General features: G+C 35.4%; 1 protein-coding gene across 6 annotated transcripts in view; it reads right to left on the bottom strand.

The window, feature by feature from the left end:
• The window catches only part of LOC311433151 (uncharacterized protein), a 313366-nt gene that overhangs the window by 121544 nt on the left and 173556 nt on the right, over window positions 1-18266 (bottom strand). The window contains exons 6-7 of one of the 6 annotated variants that reach the window (XM_084511962.1): window positions 15320-15386; window positions 14457-14519 (exon numbers count right to left, since the gene is read on the bottom strand). The exons of 3 other annotated variants lie outside the window; for them this stretch is intronic. In XM_084511962.1, coding sequence (XP_084368088.1) covers window positions 14482-14519; window positions 15320-15386 — 105 coding nt within the window. In that variant the 3' untranslated portion in view covers window positions 14457-14481. Of the gene's footprint in view, window positions 1-14456; window positions 14520-15319; window positions 15410-18266 lie in introns of those variants that run through there. 2 more of the 6 variants (XR_014690590.1, XM_084511961.1) reach the window with 2 other exon arrangements.

Here is an 18266-nt window from a genome sequence, read left to right as displayed (position 1 = left end):
GCTAGGTAAATTTGAGCAACAGCTTTTGAGAAGCGACAGGCATCAAATTCTGCACAGTCACTTTTACTCTCCCATGTCAAAAAGCATTTCAGCATGTGGCTAGTCCCCACAATGGAGCACTCACCTCACCAATATTCAAAAGTAGGATGTTAAAATCCTGCTGAAAAAAATCACTTGCACATGTGCCCAGAAACAATTACAGATGTAGATGGATCTCAGAGTGTTTTGCCTATGAACTGATACAAGGATGATACAAAAGGAACAAAAAAAAACACATCTGCCAGAGCATCTGACCTTATTCATCTGCAGCTGGAGCAGGCAAGCTGGCCAGGGGGAGGGAGGTGGCACTGGACCTCTCCACCAGAGGAGAGGGGACTGGTTCTGACACTGGCCTGATCAAGGGAAGGGGATGGCAAAGAGACATCTGAGGGTTTATGAGTCTGTACTGAGCCTTCCTACAGCCTTCCTAGCTCAGCAGGCAGTTTGTAAACTAATTGGAACAGAAAAAAAATGGAGCCTTCTCTGAGCAATGGCACCCTGCATGAGAGAAAAGCAGAGAGATCAGGAAAGAAACACAGCAGCCCTCTCAGAGAGAAAGGAGAGGGAACGACTGAGGAAAACAATGTCTACTCTTTTGTGTATTTGCTAGTTTTATATTTATGAACAAACATATAACTACAATTTCTACAAGTTAAAAGTTGAAAACACACAAAGCAAAGAGGAAATGCAAGTACTGGATATATTACATGTTTCTAGCTAACTTTAATATACTGTATTGCATGGCACAACACTTCACAATAAAACAGTCTTGTTTTGCAGAGCATACTCTCAAAGGCTCTAGTATATAGAGGTGATAAAATTATTTGCAAAATGCATGCAAATGAAAATTTATCATCTGTTTGCTACTTTCATGTTATTTTCAAATGGCACTGTGCCTTCCCATTTTTTCTGCCTTAAGGTTAACACCACCAAATTAAGAGACTTAAGCAAGATGCTCCATGGTAAGAGCCAGACATGTCATTCATCATAAATTTAACTAAAATTTTCCTGTTCCTGAAATTTTCATCAACATTCTTGCTTTTATTAAGTTTCTTCTCCTCTAAACTTGTCACCACATTATCTGCAGCCTATTTACTTATAAATTTATAAATTATCTTGTCTCTTTGACTCTGGCTGGACACCTGAACTTCACAACCTTCTTTCTGTTTTGCTACTACAAAAGAAAGTATTTTAAAACTGATAGCAAAAAAAAAAAATGAGTAATGCACAGCAAATATTCCTGTTCATGCAAGAAAAGCATTCTTCACAGACTTTAAGACCAGCTATTTCCTTAAAAGTGCAGATATTCATAAAGAGAAAAGGATTCAAATATAACAAATTGAAACAGCTACTAAAAATTCAAATGAGCATTTTCCAACAACTATTTTGCAGTATGAAAAAAATCAAACATTGCAGATGGGAGCAACCCTTCTGTTCATGGTGAAGTGCAATTGTGATAGAATAAGCATCATGGCTGCAGTGCCGGAGGAGGGCTGGGACTGACATGAGCTCATAATGAGGCCAAAGCAAAAAGCAGACTCTATCTTTATTCCACTTTTCTAAGAAACTTAGGTCCTTAGGGGTGATCATTCAGGCACAAAAAGATGTGGCAAACAACAAGACAGTAAGGTAAAACAGACAGGTAAAAATGCTGTGGTGGTATAAAACATCAAACCAAACATGATGACAGGAAGAGCGTTGTCACACACATTTCCTTCAACATACTTGCTTCATCTCCTGTTTATTTCACCACTGTTATTCCATAAACATTAAAAAGTTCAAATCAAGAGGTGAAACATTCAATTCCCTCACTTACACCAAATCCTAGACATATAAAAACTCTTCTTATGTACTCTTTACCTCATTTGTCTCTTGCAGGCCTAAATGCAAATACAGACAAGCATTATCATCACTATTCATCAGATAAAAATTTTGACACACATGTATTTCCCAAATTTAAAAAGTTGTACTGCATCACTCTTCTAAAAGCATGAGCAGCATGGCAGTTAGGTGATTTTCCAGTTCTAGAGCCAAAGATACCAAACTTAGCTTCTTCATAAATCATTTATCCATGATGGAATATCTTACATTGCACAGTGTTAACTACTCTGCATTGAATCTTAACAGCTTGAATTAGATAATTTCTATATACTGCCTACACAGTTTCCATCATCTTGACCACTACCTCTGAAAACAAAAATCTGAAGTTACCTTGATCTAGTTTCTGGAAAATGTCACTGGAGGAGAAGGAAAGAGAACTAGGTAGCAAAGTGAGTAAACACCAAATAATTATTTACATCTCTTCTACTTCTGATTAATAAAACAAGGTTGATATCTTTCACTAACACCTCTTCAAAACAAGGGCAAGCACAGCCAGAATATGTTTTACTAATTTATGATTTAGCAGCATACTTAATGCCTAGACCTCTCCCAGTATAACTCCCATGCCTATGCTCCCCTTCAAATATTGCTGCAGTGCTTAGCTGAGTTGCATGCATAGTCAGGGAACAGCAATTCTGTCCCAAGCTTCAAAATGAAAAGTTCTCATGGATATGGGAGCACAAAACATAACTCAGGGGAAAGCATAGATGCCTTCCTGTTCCCAACTGTACACTGGATTGTGTACAAAGGGCCCTCCAGGGCCACTTATTTTCCTAGGACTCATTCTTGATCTGTATATAACCCAGGAAAATAAAGATGCTGCAAGGACATTCTTCATACCATTGAGTTCTTAATGAACAATAAACAGCTTTAATGTTACTCATACATACTTTTTCTATACAACCCTGGATGAATCTTGGTTGCTCAAGAACTTAAGATGAAATCTTATGCAATGTTATTTGAAGGAGCATTTCATTTAGCTGCCTTGAGCCAAAAGTAGCCTTCAGTAAGAGTATGTGCTATGTGTCATCACTCTACCTGCTGTAACTGAATATGGCATCATACCTCAAAATGCCCCAGAGCAGTGTTCTCAGGCAGAACCAGAAAATATTTTTTTTTTTGTAACATTCTTAATTATTTCAGAAAGGAAGTTACATACATCTTTAGATACTTATATTCTTACAAATCTGGACAGTATTTTCCAAACCATCACCTGCAGGTAGGTATATACACGCACATATCCTAAAACACCACACATCTTTTTGGTAATTTAATTACAAAAATATGAGGCCTGAGCATGCACTTCTCTGGGTTACATTCTTAGCAAGTTGAGTTCTGTTAGCCAAAAAATATGGATAGGCCATAACTCTAAGTTTGAAAGAAAGAACATATGCCTTATAGCCGTAAGACGTGTTTTTGATTCAGCAGACTAAAGGATCAGTGAGTTTTGAAGCAAAACTGATTAAAACTGAACAGGAAACAGTTTTTTATATCTCAGTTTTCAATTTCCCTACTGCAAATTTTAGAGTCAGCAAAATAGTCTCACTTCAAATTGCACAAACCTTCCAATCTAGATTTAAAAATTTTTATATTGGAGCAATTAACTCTTTATACATTAATTTTTTTTTTAAATATTCATCCTAAAGTTTTTACTTCTTTGATCTTTTTAGTACAAATGGCTACACTTTCCAATTTTTTAGTTTGAATTAGCATAATTTTGTGAGTAAAACCTACACTTCAAAACAATAAACATCCTCAGATAACCTGAACAACACAGAGGCAGAGGCAGAAGAGATCAAAGGCATGGAGCCTTCTCGGAAGATTGAGCAGGCTATGAGTGATCAAAGGCAGGGGAGAGAGGACTCTGGATCTTAACTCCTGCTTCCACTATACATGTATAATTTACAGGTTATTGGATGGTGGGGAGGGGAACTATTTATACACTAAAACTAGGTTACAGGCCTGAAAACTTATTTAAAATACCATTTTTTTTTTTTTTAATAAAAAAAGAACTTTAGTCATTGAAAATCACTGCACTATCTTTTGCAACACACTTTTCCAATGTTTTTGTTTTTTTTTTTTTTTTCTGACTGGGAATTGTTCAAATGCAAGCAGCTTTGTTTTCAATGAATCAGCATTTCCTGACAAAATTAAACAAACAAAAAAGGACACTATTGTTTTCTGGCGTCACAATGAAAGAGAGATCATGTTATTTGTAAGCAATAACTCACAGGAAAAATGGAAAATTCATGTTCCAATTAGAGCATTGCTACTTCCTTAGCTTGTTTTTCAGGACATGTAGATGGGCATGTGTAACTCAAAATCTTCATCAGATTACATTTCTACATTATGTGGAATTCACATTGGCACAGGGCACTCAGCAATAACATGAGCTTTAATAAAATCAGTTGAGTTCCTTTGCTACCATGTCCTTGGTTACTTTGGTCATTGTTCATCTTCATCAGAAGTTTAGTACTTGAGAAAATATTTCCAATTAAAACTTTGCTAAAAAATAGGTAATTATTACACCAAAGTTTTGATTTGGTAAATCAATTAAGAACATTTTTTTCAAAAACTCCTGAAGTGCTTTATAGAAAATTAATATCAAACATTGTGTGCACTTAATCAACACACAAATTCAGCAGTCCAACAATTTAGTAATGACTCATGAATTCATATGATTTATGACATCACAGCTCATGGAATTTCATGATATTACATATATCTGCTGCCCCAGAGAATAAATAACACAGTGAATTTTATGTTAACGTCACACTGCTTTCTTGATGGGGAGATGGAACATCACAGCCAGCATTACCACAGAGTAGCTGAAAACACACTTGAGCTTAAGAGATGGTTTTAGTTCACACTTGACAGCCAAAGCTGCTGCCTTGCACAAAGGGTAACAGTCTACAACTAAGTGCAGAATGACTATTGGAGAGCTTGAAATATACCAAACCACTGGAAAAAAAATCAACAATGACAAAAAACACAGATAGCATATTTCATTATTTACTGCTATGAAATTCTTCTTATTGAATTCCTGAACAGCACCAAAGAGATTTCAGAAGACCAGCAAGGGTCATGTACCTAGAAGGTATCTTTATCTTCCCTAGTAATAAGCAGAAAACCTTTATTCGTTATTAAAAAATTGTGACAAGAGTACTTCAATCTTGTTTCAACATCTTCCTGGAATTCTAAACTACTTGCAGATATTTACGTAGCCTTTATGGACTTAAGGACATTAAAGTGATTTTACTCTAAATTTGTATAATGCCTAATTCTTTGGGATCAAAGATGGGAATTTGCATTCATTATTAAAACAACAACATTTAAAGTGGCCTTTATTTTAAACAAGAGTGATCCAGTATAGATGTACTGCATTTTGATCAGTGCTGGGTACATCCTGGCTTAATAAACTAGGAGGCATTAATTGTTCCAGTGGCTCAGAGGTAGAGTATCTGCAGAAATGTGCAGTCTAGGTGGCAGATAGTGTCTGATTTGCTTTCTAGAAAAACTTGGTTGTTGGAAAGGGTCAGTTTATTGCACTTCCACATGACATTCATAACCAGGTGTATTCAAAGGCTAGGCAGCTTCAGGATACATAAATGGATGCTTTTAAAGATATTCTCATGCCCTCTTTTTTATATTTCTCCAATTTTAACAGGAAATTAAAGTGTACAAATCATTTCATCTACAAATATGTTACTTTAAATTTTTTAACAGATGGTTCATTCAGCACAACTTCAGCAGACTATATTTGATTATATATCTGCTTCCTGAAAAGGTATTTTTCTAAAACGCTATGGTAACCGACACTTGCAGAGCACGAAACATAGCAACCAGATTTTTGGAATGTGTTTCTGGATAACTTCTATCAAGCAGGGGAGAAGCAGAATGAAACATGTAGAAAAGAGTCCTTTAGTTAAAATGCAGTTAAGTTCTGCAAACAGAATCTAGTTTTGTCCTCGAGGGATTAATAACAGCCATGGGATTGGGAATTTAAGAGAAACTTTCATAAAGAATGCCAATTTCCTGCATGATTATTTACAAAATAAACTATAGAATGTCATGATGGGCACAAAGTATGCAGTAAGCATGTCCTTGATTCAGTAAGTCCTGTGATGAACTTGTTATTTCCATACTCTGAGAGAGGAGCTGATCTGTATCTAGGCCTTTATGACGCAAATTCTTTTACTTGTATTCATCTTTACTACAACTAGCCTTCTCACTGAAATTAGGGGAACCATCCATAACAATATAACCAAGCATGCAGAAGTCTCTTGAGCACAGGAGCCTTAAAAATCAAAGCCACCTATAGCAGATGCTGTTTTTAATTATGAAAACATAAAACACTAGAAATCTGGAAATCCCATTCTTCACCAAGGCCTTTAGAGATGACCAAACCAGCAGAATATTACATTAATATGAACTAAAACATCCATCAATATGTCACCTTTCACCTCAGATCAATATCTTCTGCTGATACCTACTGGCAACTTGTAACAGTTTCAAATAAATAGCCAAGTGGCTCCTCCTATATATATGTGGGGAACCCTACAATGTGCCTGCTCATTCCCCTGATCTACTTTCCCATTTGTCAACTTCCTTCTGTCTTCAATGGCATCATCTATGTTTCTTATTCAGGACATTCATGGGTGTCTCTATGCCAAACAAAGAGCCTGGGATGCCCCAACAATCCAAATAAATAAGCAGAAGTACTGCTTTGCTCTCAAAAGATATGGCAACATAGTAGACTTTTTATTATTTTTATTTTTTTAAAGGAATATAGTATTTGTATCAGAGAATCATAGAATGATTTGAATTGGAAGAGACTTTAAAGATCATCTAGTTCCACCTCCTCTTTCCATGGGTAAGGACATCTCCCACTAGACCAGGCTGCTCAAAGCCCCACCACTTCACCTTAAACAACTTCTCTGGGTAATCCATTCCAGTTCCTCAACACTCTAATCATGTAAAATTTCTTTCTAATATCTAATCTACTTATTATTATTATTTTTTTAATTTTAGTTTAAAACCATTACCCTTTGTGCTATCACTATATGACCTGACAAAGAGTAACTCCTGACTTCCTGTAGGTTCCCTTTAGGTACTGCAAGGCTGCTATAAGGTTTCCTCAAAGCCTCTTCTCCAGAGGCAACCCCAATTCCCTCAGCCTGTCTTCATAGGAGAGGTGCTCCAGCCCTTTGGTAATCCTCATGGCCTTCCTCTGGACTCATTCTAATACATCCATGTCCTTGTGCTGGGGGCCCCAGAATTGAATGTAGCACTCAATTCTCTCACGAGAGCAGAGAAGAGGGAGACAATCATCTCGCTCGCCCTGCCTCACTTCCTTTGATGCGGCCCAGGATATGATTGGCTTTCTGGGCTGCAAGCACACATTGCCAGCTCATGTTGATCTTCTTTCTCATCAACCAGCACTCCCAGGTCCTTTTCATCAGAGGTGCACTCAGTCCTCTCAGCCTGTATTTATGCTTGAGATTGCTCTGGCCCAGGACTCTGCACTTGGCCTTGTTGAACCTCATGAGGTTCACACAGGCCCACCTCTCAAGCCTGCCCAGGTCCCTCTGGATGGCATCCATTCTCTCCAGTGTGTTGACTGCACCACACAACTTGTTGTCATTTGCAAACTTGCTGAGGGTGCACTTGATCTCACTGTCCATCTCACTGACAAAGATGTTAAACCACACTGGTCCAACACCAACACCTGAGGAACACCACTCATCACTGATTTCCACTTGGACACTGAGCCATTGACCACAACTCTTTGAGTTCAAACATCCAGTGAATTCCTTACCTACCTAGTGGCCCATCTGCCAAATCCATGTCTCTCCAATTCAGAGATAAGGCTATCATGCAGTACAGTATCAAATGCTTTGCACAAGTCCAGGTAGATGATGTCAGTTGCTCTTCCCCTATTCACCAATGTCAACCATTGTAGAAGGTCACCAGATTTGTCAGGCATGATCTGCCCTTAGTGAAACAATCACCTCCTTATTTTACATGTGCCTTAGCATAGTTTCCTTGTGGTTTTCATTCTGAAAGCTCTTCTTTTCTTCTTGGAGAAAAACTACGCATCTCAAACTCATTTATAAAAAATATTTTAAGTTATTTTGGCAACTCGTCCCCAAAAGTCCGCATTAGTTGAGTCAGTGATACACATCCTAAGTCCCCTCATTACTTTTAATCTTAAAAAAAAATACTTACAAATGGTAATTCTTACTCTTCAGCTGTATTGTCCATCCTGAGCTACTCTGTAGATACCATAGTTTGTGCACGTGCCCACACATACATAGCTGAAGAATACTTGTCAAAATATTGCTTGGCACTGAGAAACGTGTTAGTCTCCTGAATACATTATATGACAGAGTTTCACCCCTCTTACACTCTTTCTCTCTCTCAGGAAGCTGTCCTTCAAATCATGTTCTGGAGCCAAGACCGTAGTAGAGAGCTAGTGTGGATCTGTGGGCTTTATCAAAGAATAAGAGTTATTTAGCCAATGAGTACTCTTGTTTTTTCACTTGTGGTATTGTCTCCATGTTACTGTAAGAAACCACTACCAATAGAATACATACGTACTTCTTCTGGAGAGGAAGGATAATCAATAAGTTGTTGCAAATTAGTCTTCATCTCTTCAATAAAGGAGATTTTGCTCCTGATGTCAGGTTGTACAGTGCAATTCATGAAGCTTGTCAAAATGTTTAGGTAGCAACCATACAAATTTCAGGCAAGTTCACACTGTGAATTTCTGAAGGTACTATTCTTCCATGATGCTTGACAATAGAGGTATCAATGTATTGATGATATCTCTGGATGTGAATACCAGTCCACAACACTGTGAGTGAGGCTAGACCATCAATACTTGACCTCTAAAAGTTACATATTATTTAACTCTTAAGTATCTTAAAAAAGCAGTAAATAATGTCTATAAAATAAATAGTAAATAAAAGCAGTAAATAACTCAAAGCAGTAAATAACATCTCTTCTATCTAACAAAATATGTTGCTTTGCCTTTCCAGGATTTGTTAAAACATTATTTGGCATAAAATGATTTAGATAAAAATCTAGCCAATTTTTATAAAACATCTGGGTCTAAGTTCAAGTCCTGCATTGCTTTATGAATTAAAGTATTTGATGGGATGAACAATGTAATTTCAAATGTGATGCTTTTTTTAGTTGCAGAAAAAGTTACAAAATTAAATTTCCATTTCTTGTTTGACATAACTTAGAAATGTGTAATGGCTGTGAGAAAGACAATTGTCACAATCACAGAATAACCTCTAACACAAAATAAGAACAACACAAAGATATCCTGTTCTCACTGGGTATGTTAGATATGGATTTAAATAAAATTATCAAGAAATTTTAAAGTCTGGTATCTTTAACAAAGAATTATTCATTTAATTAGCTGGCCATTTTTTTTAAAGCATACTGTGCAAAGGTATTTAAAAAATACATATATATATATATATATTTTTTTTTTCAGAAACTCATTTATTCATTTCAATACTCTCTTAAAAGTACTACAAGATCTTTTCTTTAAAATAGAATTTTCTTGGAGCTACCTCCAGAAAATTATAGGAAAAGTAGATGACAATTGCAAAACTTTTTGAAATATCATAAAATTCCCTTTATATTTGGTGGAAAGAGTGCCTTTTATTGTTTGATATCTTTTTACTCTGTAGTCTTCAAATTGCTTCAGCCTCTGCCCATTTATGCATTTTAAAACTCTAGCTTTTTCCATGTACTTAATGAACACTGCTTTATTTTTTAGCTTTTTTAACAAACAGGATTTGCCTGTTATTACTTTAATATTTTGAGTATATTGTGCATGCAGGTTTTCTAAGTCTCTCTTCAGCACTGCATCACTAGAACACAAGGTATCCAGCTCCCCAGCTACCAGAATGGTACACTGGACAGAGCAGTGTTTTACCAAATGGAGGGCTGTCTCAAACTCCTGCTCTGGAAACAAACTTACAGAATTATAAAGATTATAAGATTTTGGAAACTTTCTTCCTTCCCAAATGAAAAATGAAGTTCATTAAAGTCCACTAGCCAAAAATTCTGACCTTTTTTATAGCTAACTGTCTTTTAATAGTCTCATAGGTATTTCTGAACTAATGTTGAAATAGATAGCAACATTCATGGATCAAATCGCAGCCCCATTTAGTAGCCTTCCAAAAGTCTGCAGTGTCAGCCAACCATGCAAATCTGTTCTCTTTTACCTAACTGAATAAGATTTTCATCATTATTGCTATTTCCTTCCATCTCTTTTATTTTATATTTCCACATGCAGAATTTGTTAACACTTAAGAAAGTTTTCACAGCTTCCCTATTTCTCCTCCCCCAAACCTACAAGAATCACCACACAAAAGCAGAGCATTAAGCAGCAGATGCTAATACCGTAGCTTAATGCACCACCAGAAAGTAATCAGATATTATGATGATAAGAGCAGTATAATAACCTACATGGAATAAAGTATTTTCATTGTTCATTTTTACCTTCTCTCACTATTTGGATTTCTGTGCTTTGAGGGTACTTATTTCCCAAGAGCACATCTATGATGTACTATTTAAATGACAGCACGGTTAACATGAATTCTTTTACTCTGTATAATCAAGTCTATTATACTGATAATATCGTACAACTTTTAGGAATATTCAATTGCAATTCAAATACTTAACCACATAGATACCTACTGTTTATTTTAATATAAATTGTAATTAATCTCATTGTTCCTGCTAAAATGCTGACTGTGAAAAAATTATTATATGATCTGATCTATATCATCTATATTTCATAACTTCTCATCACCAACCAAGTTTATTTGGATTATACCCAGCCACTTTCTCTTTCTTATTTACCTTTTCCTGTTGGAAGCTAGTCTAATCTAAACACTTTCTTTCTCCTTTTCAATGTGTTCCCTTCAAAATATCAAACGTACTTAGATGTCAAGATTTCTATCATTTTTTCACTTCTCCTGATATCAGCGCTTCAGAAGTCCTTCTTCCTAACTGGAGTATAAACATGAAAATCTTAGCAGATATATAACAAAAAATGTTTGAGTTTTGCTGAATCAAGGTATCAGATGATAACATTTTATCATAAGTAACAATCTTTTATCTATATTACACATTTATATTTCCATTATTTTTAACATAAATCCAATAACTGTATATAATTATATAATAATATTTAATCAGAATTTTTCATTTTCCAGTGTAGCTTGTGATCCTTTCTCTGCTAGAGAAATGAGGACCTTAAAGTTAAATTTAAAATAAATTTGGACAGAGAAACTTTGGAAAATGCTATGTTCCATAAAATATATTTTGTTCAGATTAGAGATCAAATCATTTCAATTTTGTAAAAAGATATTAATGCTACTTAAACTGTAAATATTGACATACCTGACTATGATGTTGCTAATTGAATTTTCATACTGTTGCCATTACAGCTATGTCCATCATTAGTATAGACTTATAGTCAAGTCTATTAGTTAATTTATAAAGTATCCACATAATACTTCTGACTTTCCCTGTAAGTAGATTTCCCAGTTTGATGTCTTTGTCAGTTTTGTGCGTTTAGACTATAACTGTTTTTATGTGATTCATCTAAGTGAATGCATGTGAATTGTAGCCTAGAGTTACAGTTTCTGTACACATGAATAGAATATCAAGAATTATACACTGTATTTCACAATAAAATAAAATGAATTTATGAAAATAAAGGGACTACTCATGTGAAAAAGTACATTCACTAGTAAAATTTGGAAAAGGTGTTACCACCTTGTGAAGGATGACAGGAGAGGAGGCAACTGTTTGGTGCAGTGTGTCTTCACATGCCTTTCCTATCCCTTGCAGCTACAAAATGGTCATAGAGATTATGACTTTCCTGTTACTACTCACCAAAAAGGCAGGGCTGGTATTATAACAGGAACAAGTTTTCAAATCTTCAGCAAACTGCTTCCCTATAACGAGCTTACCAAGCCCCCATGCCATGTAACCAACAGCAAGAAGAAACCAACCTGCCATATACTTTCTTCAGAAAAGTTGTATTAATTTTGGATGGGGGAAAAGAAATCATAGTACTTAGCACAGCTGCAATGGCATTAATGGCCAGCCATGATCAGAAAATTAAAATACTAACATTTCAAATGCTACTAAGATTCAACAAGAACTGTGACTGCTTATAGACTTTGGCAATTTGTCTGTTTACTTAGTTGTTAAATGCTAACATTAACATCCAGTTGTTAAGAATTGAAAATGTTTATAAACTAAAACAAACAGGAAGTATGTATTTGTGTCAGACAGACAGGGATGGGGGCAAGATGATATAGCCTAAGTATTCTTTACTTTTACTTTTTGTTTGTTTGTTTGTTTTAAGCTGCTGTGGATATTTTTTTGTTTGTTTTGTTTTATTTTGTTCCCTTTTTTTTTTTCAACTCTTTAATATGTAAGAGTAGATCTAGAGTTTTAAAGGTGCACTGGAAGTCTGGGGAGTCTGACCTAAGTTGCTGATAAAAAGTCCAGGGAAGAAGAAATCCACTGTTATGATTTAACAGTGCTATTAAAATAGTGACTTAGGTAGTTTGTGGGCTAAATACCACCACCTTCAAAACCTAAGCAGCTAGACTTGCTATCTGCTTTCCAAAGCGAGTGACACCGTAACATGCTTAAATGCAAGTGTGAAGTAAGAGTGACTTAACATAACCTGTTAAAAATTATATGGATATGCTTGTTAGAGGCAAAATAAAGCAAGGCTCTATGCTAGAAAATTATCAAAAGCAAAATTATCAAAAGCAATTCAGAATCTGCCCCATAGGAGAAAAAAAAAAAAAAAAAGACAAAAATATGGCTTTTGGTAGAGTTTGAAATATGCAATCAGTTTAAAAGATGCTGAGCACAAGATAAATGCAGAGTATTCAAGATTCTATGAACCAAAAAGCCTAGTCACAGCATTATGACAGGTTTATGACATCTAACCATCACAGCAAGTGAAAATATGGGAGAGATGGCAGGTGGGAAGTAGTACTTACTTGATATTCAAAGAAAAATATTAATGGATGAGTATAAAATGTAACTATCTTTTAATGTGTCATGCTTAGGAATATTTGCATAATATTATCCTTTAAATTGCAGTGTGTACTTATTAATTTTAGTGTCACTCCCAATAAGTGGCATCTGTACATTCAGTAGGTCTGATCTAGCACACTTGCATCTACTACAGACATTTGGAGTCTCAGTTGAGGAAGTGGGTCCAAAACAAGACAACCCAGACAGACATAAAGAAACATCAGTTTTTGGAGAAAAACGGAAAGCCTACAAACAAATGTACTAGGAAACTGTGTCCTGCAATGAGAAGGGATGCTCCCTCCAAACTCTCCCCATGTATACATTTCTTACAAGTTTTTCTTCGTCTACGTATTGCATGTTATATACATACAAGAAGTCCATACATAACAGGAATCTATGAACAACAAAAAGAGCTCAGAAAGGTGTACAAAACAATTATAAACTAAATCTGATTTTTTTTTTTTAACAAAACAAAACAAAACTCAGCAATGAAGAACTATGAAGCAAAGCACATGCTCTGTTTATAGCCTAAGTCCTTGTTATTATACCTCATAACATATTGCTTACTGCCTCCATTCTCCGATTTCCACTTCTCCCTAAGAATTACATCATTAGATAAATGTGAAATGTTGGCTGTAAGTATATTTCCATTTTAAAAAACTTATGCTTCTTAGTGAATAGAAATACACACACATACAAAAGAAACAAACAAACAAAACAAAACAAACAAACAAACAAAAAAAAACAAACAACAAAACACAGAGCTGTATGTCTGATCTCATCATTGATGTGAATAAACTCTTTTCTACTAGATGGGTATTTTGGAATTTAGCTTGATGTCCATTTGCAGTGCACAGCAGGAATTGCACCACAGGTCCTGTGAGGCCAGGCTGACAAATCTCAAGCCTAAGAGCTGATCTCATTTACCAAAGAATCACAATGGGGAAAGAAAACCCAAACAGGATTCAGAATTTTGTAAGGCAACACAAACAAGCAATCCAGAAGCCAGAGAAGCTCCAATGTAATGTTTTTGATCTGTTCCATGAGACACCGTTAAGTGTACAGGCAACAAAACCTTGCAATAGTTGAGGCTTCTCTTGTGTTTACTCTTAAAAGTGTGAAGAACACATTACAGTCACTGATTCTCAAGGAGACCAAGACATACCTATGAGTATGAGTTGAAGTACCATCATTCTCTAGCAGGCCCCTGCCACATTAGATCTTCAGAACAGATTTAGACCTGTAAATGTGCCATTTCCTAGCTTTCATATGTTTAACTTTGTAATGTAAGTAACTTCCTTTTAATGTAACTTTTTACAGTGTAGTGTCTATTCAAAAAGAATTGGATATACTTGCTAGAGAGCTTTTCTGTTGTTTTAAAACCATCATGAGTTAACAAAATGCAAAACTTTAGAATATACCATCTTCAGACAGAACTAGCACAGAAAACTTGACAATTTCACTTTTTTAATCTATGATAGATGCTGGTGTTTCCTGCAAAGCAGCTGTAAAAAGAATGAAAAATATTTTAACTCATTTTTAGGAAACATTTCCTCCTCATCCTTCCTACAGCCATTTTTTCTGATTATTTGCTTAGTTGCATTCCGGTTAATCAGAAATCAAAGTTGTCAATAGTGTGTATAAACATTCTAAGAGAGGGTTCACAAAATTAAGCTATTAAGGAATGACAAAGACAACTGTAGAACAGCTGTTCACTTTTGCTATATATTATGAAAATTAAACAAATATCTCTTCAGACATAAAAGATGCAGTAATACAAATAACTTCCTTAAAATATTCAGTTCAAACTACAAAATACTACTGCTGGTATATTCAGATGATTTTTCCCTTAAATGTTCCAGGAAAAAATACTTAAAACTAAGCCTTTGGACATATGACAAATTTTAAGATACTGTAAAACATGAAGCAAGTTAGTATCTCATCCAGTTATTCATTCTGAGAAAATGCAAAAGCCACAATAGTTACAGCTCCACTGTTCCAAGATGAGGCTTGTAGTTCACAGCTCCTGTAATTTCTGACATACTACTGTCTGCAGGTATTTGAGAAAGAAATACTTTACATACACTATCCTATATAATAGGAATATAGGAATAGGAATTCTTACGCACCTGAGCAATTTTTAAAAGTAAATTTGGAGCTCTACAGAATTAAATTGGTGACATGTTTCTTCTGAAATATTCACATGGTCTGCTTTAGGTGAGTGAAAATTTACAGTTCATTTGGCAATTTCCTCATGAAAACAACAGAATGTAGAATGATGAACAAAGGCACAATAAACAATTACCTGCAATTCTTGCTTTAAAATGGTGTAAATTTAGAATTAGGTATGAATCTTCTTTCTGGCCTTCTCCCTACAGCAACAATCAGAAGAATGCTGTAAAAATTAGGAAATTTATGAGAGGAAGAAAACTGATTCTTACTTTTGAGTCTTGGATATTCTTGCTTTCATAAACACTTTTAAAATATCCAAGATTTTGAAGTTATAATCAGTCTTTGAAAATGTCATCTGTAACTACTAAGGCTACAAAATTAAAGAGAGCATGAAAGCAAGAGCTCTTTCATAATCACATCCAACAGCTGGAGCATTAACAAAATTATCAAACTTTGCAAGATGGATGGCAGAAGGAAAGAGTTGCCAAGTTTGCTGAGATCATGACCCTGCAAGTGGCCTCTTGTGCTTGTATGAAGATTGGTCAAAATCTGTCCTGTCTGGAAACAAGGGCTTTCTCTGTCTGGATGTAGCTCCAAGACTGGAGCCTCTATATGCTAGCAATTTAATATGTGAACTTTGTACATGAAGTATTAAAAATATTTTAATTGGTTAGTTAGCTTGAGACTATGATACGGTTAAACTTTTCTAGGTCTACAGACACAGCACAGAAAGAGACTGTGTATTCCATGACACTAGAAATTATTGTTCAAGGCTTGTATTTCATTCAAAAAGGTCAAAAAAAAATCACATTTTCCTATAAGGGAGAAAAAAAAAAAAAAAAAAAAAAAAAAAAAAGAGAGAGAGAATGCTTGGTGGCAGAGTTACCCAAAGGCAGACAAAGCTGGGGGTCCTGACTTCATGAAAATACACACTGCTGGGACCACAGTCCTGACCCACCAATGACGGCAGGATTTTTCTTCTCTAAACAACTGCAGAATAAACTCCTTCAGTCTTCAGGGGCAGCTCATGGCAATACTAAGGTGCAATTTGCATAGAAAAGTCTTGATATGCTATTATTAAAGTTGTTGTAACTGTGTGGGAGCAGCAGCTGACCTAGAGCACACAAAATGTGCAAAGTGAGGGGGAATTCCTGATGATAACTTCCTGCAGGGAAAAGGTAGATACTATCACCCTGAAGAAAGTCAGTCTGGAGAAATAAAAACCTCAGAAAGTTTTGTCATCCAAGTCACCCACAGGATTTAGTGTAGATGACTAGTAGCTATGACTACATAAGAAGATAAAATTAGAGTGAATTTAGGACTTGTTAATTAAAAACACCACAAATGAAGATCTACTGATGAAGTTAATGGAAGTTTAGGGGGCTTCTGTTACTGATGTAAACTGAAGAGAAACACCCTTTTTGGGTACTAAAATGACACGTTAATTAGAGTGAGTTACACAAGCAATATTTTTCTCATTACTTGTACTAAACTCCTCCATATTCTTGCACACCCGAGCTGAAAAACAAACAGCCCTTCTAAAAAATGGCTTCATTTAAGGCCTCTCTCAAAACGTACACAGTCATATACTTTTTCATTGATTAAAACAAAGGGATCACAAGAACAATTATTTGCTTCTGGACACTATGAGCAATATCTCTGAATTAAATTTTCAATAGTGAAAAGTACTAACACATGAATGAAATTGCCTCTTAAAAACCATACTGCCTGTTACATTTTGCACTAGCCTGGAGACGTGCAATTCAGTACGGAGTACAGAGGCATGAAAAACCCAATACTTAGCTGAGGATCTGCTTTTGTTGTTCTTCTGTCTCTTAAATATTCAAGTAGAAACAATTTCATCTGTATTGATTCTGTACATAACTCAGCTCTGTGCACAGAAACAAGCACAGCGTTTTATGACAGACAAGACTTCAAAATATCAGTAAAAACAGAAACTTCCATGCAGGATGAAACCTAAGGCTACCTAGTCCAGTATTGTGTCTCTGAGAGGCAGGACCAGGTGTTTCAGGGGAGGTTTGACTGAAACATAATAAGGAGACAATCATTGGTTTATTTTATTCTGGCTCAAATACGTTTTGGTTTATAGTTTGTTTGTGAACAGATCTCTGTATTTGAAACTTGAGCAGTGAGTGATTAGTTGGATCACATGGTATCATTCAAGCATAACACTGGCAATCACATTTCCTATGTGAAAACTGTGAATCCAATTTTCACTCTCAATGACTGTTCCTTATAATGGGCTTTGTGTCTGCCAATAACGTGATGTGCTAGAATAGTCTTAAAATGCTAAAAATTCTGAATGTTTCAGAGAGGCTCCCTGTGAGTACCAAGAACTTCTCAATGAATTTTTATGCCACAGTTATAAGAGCTCTCCTGGTATATGAAGATTTCTTTTTTTTTTTTTTTTTCAAAATACTTATGAAAAGCTTTTAATATTTCATATAGACCATGAAGATACAAGATGCCGCCAGCAGCAAAAAATAAAAATAAAAAAAAAATGCATGAAATGTAGATTGAAAATGAAGCTATCATTTTCATGATGCATTTTTATATGTTCACATAGAAAATATCTGGTCCACAGTCTGTGTACTGCAAAGAAATTGTATACTAATTGTACACCAATACAATTAACAGGCTTTCAGCGCCTCAGAGAATACCGATAGGCTTGCAATCTTCAACATATAGCTTTTTGTCAGTGAGTTAGTTATTGTAAGAACAGTTTTTGACAGTATATATGGAAACTTTCTTTATTGCACAGTATTGTACTAGCAATACAGTGTCTTAGTTTCTTAAGGTGCCCTACACATACAATAGTGGCTAAAACATGAAAAAATCTGCCTGGCTTAATAAACTAGGTATTAATAAACTAGTCTGTATAAACTAGGTATCAGTTTCACTAATGTCTACTTGACAGAGACACTGTTGGGTTTTCAGTCACTAGGCAATTGTTCACACTAACACAACAACAGAACAGGGGATTAAACAAAAACTTGAACAATCTTGAAGATACTTTGATTAATGTTTAAATTGGTAGAGAGATGTTAAAGGTTCCAGAT

Source organism: Aythya ferina (assembly GCF_964211825.1).
Source record: "Aythya ferina genome assembly, chromosome: 1".
NCBI lineage: Eukaryota > Metazoa > Chordata > Aves > Anseriformes > Anatidae > Aythya > Aythya ferina.
The sequence above is the reverse complement of the archived record's forward strand: the minus strand, read 5'-3'. Positions and strand labels throughout refer to the sequence as shown.